The 5,473-nt window shown below is 32.8% G+C and overlaps 1 protein-coding gene across 1 annotated transcript; it reads right to left on the reverse strand.

Annotated features, from left to right (window-relative positions):
* Positions 1-3,276: 3,276 nt before the first annotated feature.
* On the reverse strand, positions 3,277-5,473 carry LOC107424941 (scarecrow-like protein 32). Its single transcript, XM_016034843.4, has one exon. The coding sequence runs from the start codon at positions 4,769-4,771 to the stop codon at positions 3,359-3,361; it is 1,413 nt and encodes a 470-aa protein (XP_015890329.2). The 5' UTR covers positions 4,772-5,473; the 3' UTR covers positions 3,277-3,358.

Here is a 5,473-nt window from a genome sequence, read left to right on the forward strand (position 1 = left end):
TGAAAAACCATAAATATAAAATGAAAAAATAACAAATATATTTTTTAATTTTTTTCAAAAATTATTTTTATTTTTAATTTTGGTTTTTTTTTTTTTGGGGTTTGGGCATAAATTGTTTTTAATTTTTGGTCTCAAAATTACAATTTAATTTTAATTTGATCTAATTTTAGATCAAAAGTATTTAATTATGATTGTCGATATTTTGATTTAAATAAAAAAGAAATGGGTATAATTTTTTTAAATAAAAAATCATAAATATAAAATGGAATATAACGAATGTATTATTTTCAAAAAAAATTTAAAAATATTTTTTATTTTTAAAAAATAATTATGACATTACCATGATATTATACTGGTAGTATCGTTAATTTTAATGATACTGTAACTTCAGTATATCAATGTGTAACGATTTTGAAAATTTAAAACTTAATTCAATTAAGTAAGATATCAATTTGCAATAATTTTGAAACTTTAAAAATCAATTTGCCCAAACAAATATTCAAGGTCAAAATTACACAACTCTAGAATATCAAAGTGGAATTTACCATGTACTTATAATCAAAAGGACATGATACATTTCATTTGGTCAATTTATTTCCATATGCTATCTCAACCAGTACATGCCCTTTGGATGAAATAACCAGGAAGAGTATAAGTACTATTTGTGCTGCCAGAAAGATATGTACATATTTTTCATGAGTATTTTACTTAAATTTGAATTTCTAAACATGTACAATTGATGGCAGTACCATTAGCTTGCTGTCTAAATTTGAACTTTAGTCTTTACCTAGTTCTTTTTTCTTTTTTTTTAATATTTTTAAAATGGTGTATATTCAAATTCAATACAAACGTGTACGAAAGCTAACTAGAGGTGGCAATAGGACAGAGCAATACTAACACTTCCCCCAAATGCATAAAAATCTGCCAAAAATAAAATTATACCAATCTTCTAAGAGAAAACCCAAACTCAAGCTTCCATGGCAACGTATCTTAGGGCAAAGTGGTCAAGCTTGCAATTGAAATTCATCTGCATCAAATTAAATTTGGTGTGGGTGGTACTTACTAAATTGGCATTCTGAGGTGTTAATTAATCAAGTATCATTTTATAGTTGCTTAACAAAAGAAAGATAGGCTATTAATTTGTAAAGCTTTTTTTTTTTTCTTGTTTAATTTTTGTTCCCATAATTTTATTGGGTTTAAATAGAACATCACATTCTAGAATAGTTCTAAAAAATATATTTAATAATTTATTTCCATTTGTTATCTCAAATATTGTATCGTAAATTGCTTGGATATGCTTATGGCAACTCTCTTTGATGGAAATGTTTTGATTCTATTGAACAATTCACCTAATCAAATTTCGCAAGAGGACATGATACGTTTCATTTGGTCAATTTATTCCCACCTGCTATCTCAACCAATACATGCATTTTGGAGGAATGAATCAGGAAGCTACAGTACTGCAGTACAAAGAATAATATGTACATATTTTTCATGAGTTTTTTACTTTTTTTTTTTTTAATGGCTTAAGAAAGAGGAATTTGAATATATATGTATATACATATATATATATATATCATATACACATATCATATGTACAATTAATAATAGTACGCTTATCAGAGCAAAAAAAATAATAATAATAATAAATAAATAAATAATAGTACGGTTAGCTAGCATACTTGTCTATTTGAAATTTACCCAAGTTTTTTTTTCTTTTAATATATTTTTTTAGAATATTGGATATTCAACCAATACAAACGTTACAAAAGCTGTCCCTTAAAGGACTTTGAATTTTGGAAAAAAAAAAAAAATTCACTTAATTAATCATAAGCTTTTTAGACACTATAATTTTGATTTTGAAAAAAGGGAGTTTTTACAATATTGACAAGCTGATATTTTCAATGATAAGAGTTTAAAACCTCCACCTCCAATAAATCAAAATAAATAAATAAATAAATAAAATCCAATTCAAATTTTATGCTTGAAAAAGAATGGACTTTACCATTAGATGTCCCTATAGGTGCAATTAATATTTTCAATTTTCAATCTTTTTTTGTTTTTTGAGTAATTTGCAAGTCTGTATAACCTTAAAAGATTCTCTCACCCTTAAGATTTCTTGGGTGGTCACTTGTAGAACTCGGATCCAATCTGTGTACCAGAGCTACTTTAGTTTGCGTTTCCCAATTCTAATTTCTAACTCAATTAGATTTTATATATTTATTTGTTATTTTTTTTTTAAGCAGCAAAATAGCAATTCCCAATGTAATTAATTAGGACCATGAAAACTTGCAAAGAAAAGAAGCCGCGCGAGCGCACAGAAGAAGAGAAATAAAAAGAAAAAAAAAATATTCAATTTCAAAGTTTGAGCTTTTAGACTCCCTGGCCCATCCAAGCTTATGATGATGACTTCTTCGTCTGAAATATAGTCTCAGAAACTCAAACACCGGCGCCGGATCAATGACCTTAGTTTTCCACAAACATATGCAATGCACGTGATCATTCATTTTTGTTCTCTTTCGAATTTCGATCTGTCTTAATCTCATTATGGCTTCATTTCTCTTATATATCATCATCTGCTCTCTTCTATCGATTCTTGCTCTTCCCGCAATAATACATATACATGGAGAATTATATCAAACATGTAATTAGACGCAAAACTGAAGACAATAAGTTGGTAGACTTGCGAGTTTTGATCAAACTTTTTCAATAAACATGCATCGAACTGAGCCATTTTGCAAATAAAGTTAATAATCAAAATTGTTAAATTTTTTTTTTTAAACAATAAACTAAAAAATTTCGTTTAATCATTTGATATCTAAATTTGACATTGAAATGGTAAAAGGAGTTTAATTCATCCACGACAATAGTTTTCATAATTTGTTGCTATTAATTAGTTATGTAGAATTAAGCAAAAACTAAATGGTAAAAACACTATTTTGTTTTCAATGTTCTAAGCTAATAAAGAACCTGTTTCTCACAAAAGCAAGGATTCAAGATAGCTAGCTAGCTAGCTACATATTCTCAAATTTGGCCTTTCTTTGAATTATATATACAAGCCACCCAACAAAGCCAGAAACATAAAAGCATACAAAACACAAACCAATATTTAAGATGCGAGCTCCTTTGGAGTTAATTTAATTATAGTAATCCATAGAAGATAAATGTATGAAATTTTTAGCAAATATGTAACATTAACGCTCATGATTAAATTTAAAGCTCTAATTTCCATCATCATCAACTCCTAAAAAGAATACTAGCACAAAGAAAAATTCATGGCTAAACTAGAAATTAACTCTTAACAAAAGAAGAAGTTCAAATTGAGATATTAATTATTTAAACTAAGAATAAAAATTCTTCAAGCACACAACCAAGCTGTGGCAAACACAACATTATGTCCTTTCCATGTTAATACAAGATCTTCTTCTTCTCTCTTCAAACCCCAACCAGCCGCATGTTCATCAAGCATAGTCTTCACCTCCAAAACCGCATCTTCACCAAAACTAAGACTTCTAAAATTTGCATTCCTCATTCTCTCAACCCATTTGCTCTTTGGCTCTATCCTCTCCACCCTCTGAAGACCTTCATGAGCGATCACATTCTCTATCTTCCAGCAAATATCGGCTTCATACCATTGTCTCTGCTTGCTTCCTTTCGGAAGGAACGTGTCTACGGTGTCGTATGGTATCCATAAGTAATTAAAGGCCGATCTCAATCTACAAACCAAGTTGTTCGATGTCAAATCCACATCTTCATCAACCAAAACAACAATAGTAGGCTCTAAACTCCGAAGCGATTTCAGAAACATCGTCCTTAGAGAGGTTATTGAGGCCGAAGATGAAGAAGATTCGAAACCGTAAGATGATAAACCCGAATTCGGATCAATGGAGGAGGAGGATGAGGAGGAAGAGAGAGTTTCTTCAGGAATATGATGGAGCATCATTTGGCAGTTTATGACGAGAGCTTCACCGCTTTCAGCATAAACCAAGTGCTGCATTCTTAACTGTTCTATTAAGTTTGCAAAACCTTCCGAGTAACTCGAAGGAATCACCTGGAATTCCAATATTACGTTTCTCGAACGAGCAAAATTGACGAGCTTCGATCCCAATTCTTCGTAAGAAAGGTCGAGCATCGGCGGCACGTCTTCGGTGGCGCCGGCAACGGTGAGTTTAACCCGAGGAGGTACCTCGTGGCGGCTAGCAATGGCATCTACAAGGGTCGGAATCTGCATGCAATGCGTGAGGCTGAGATCGACGATATGGATGATCGAGTAACCATCCACAGCTTCAAGAATGGCGGCATTGGCGGCGGTGAATCCGAAGCGGTGCCAGGGAGTCAAGTCGATGAAGCTGGCGAGCTCGATGACGGAGAACTTATGGGTGTGAATGGTGAGGTTGGTCATGTTGTTTGCATTTGCCATGGCGGCGAGCATTGTACAGCTTCCGCTTCTAGCAGCGCGCACGATAAGTGCTCGAAGAAAGCCGCAAGTGAGACGCTGATTGTAGTCCCCATCAGCAGGAGCTATGTTGTTTAGGACCCAGAGAATTTGCTGGGCCAAAGTTGCGTCGTTGCTTTCGATTGCGTTGGCACAGTGAACGAGTAGCTGTTCCATGCAATTGGCGTCTCCGAAGTTTCCTAGTGCCTTTGAGGAAGGGAAACCAGGCCATGGTCGAGTTCGGTGGATTTGATTTTTGTTCATAAGTGTTTGATTGGAAAATAATGGACTCGTGTGGTGCAATAACGGTGGTGGAATCTCAGTGAATTGCATCATTTAGAGAGAGAGAGAGAGAGAGAGAGAGAGAGAGAGAAGAGAGAAAAGAAGTGATTAAGGGTAGGAAATTGAGATTTGAGAGGAGAGCAAAAGAGAGAAAGAAAATAGAAAAACAAAAGAAAAAAAGTTTCAGAAAATCAGATAGGTGCAGAAAGAGAGAAAAAGACCAGACTAGTAGTGGGTACCATTGGACATTGGGAAACGACCCAATGTTTTTTTTTTTTTTTTTTTTCCGAAATTTTACCAGTAGAGAATTCTGCAGTTGAATCAAAGAAAATAGACAGTTCAGCTTTTTTTTGGGGATTTTGTTTTGATCTTTCTTTCTTTCTTTCTCATATATGCAAGAAGAAAATTTAAAAACTAAAAATAAAAAAGGGACTGATCAGGAGAAAGATCAAAATTTAACTCTCATCCCTAAAAGAAAACATGTTGGGAAGTCAAATTCCATAAAAGAGACCCATCCTAGAAAAATATTTCAGACTCCTTTTCAGTTGTTTTACAGTAAAAGTAGGTGCAATATGGCTATAGAGAACCTTTTCATGGCTACAAAAGGGACTAATCCCCTAAATCCCTCTTTTTTCATATCTCGCCTTTGCTGCTGCTTTTTTTTCTTTGATCAGGTCTGAAAGAAAGAGAGAGAAAGGGGATGATATATTGAGAGAAAAAAAGAGGTTATTTGAGTGTTTTTCTTTCTTTTTTTTA

This window comes from Ziziphus jujuba, chromosome 7, assembly GCF_031755915.1.
Source record: "Ziziphus jujuba cultivar Dongzao chromosome 7, ASM3175591v1".
Taxonomy (NCBI): domain Eukaryota; kingdom Viridiplantae; phylum Streptophyta; class Magnoliopsida; order Rosales; family Rhamnaceae; genus Ziziphus; species Ziziphus jujuba.

What these genes read in the sequence shown, in the direction of transcription:
- LOC107424941 (XM_016034843.4), bottom strand. Translation starts at nt 4,771, where the DNA reads ATGATGCAATTCACTGAGATTCCACCACCGTTATTGCACCACACGAGT.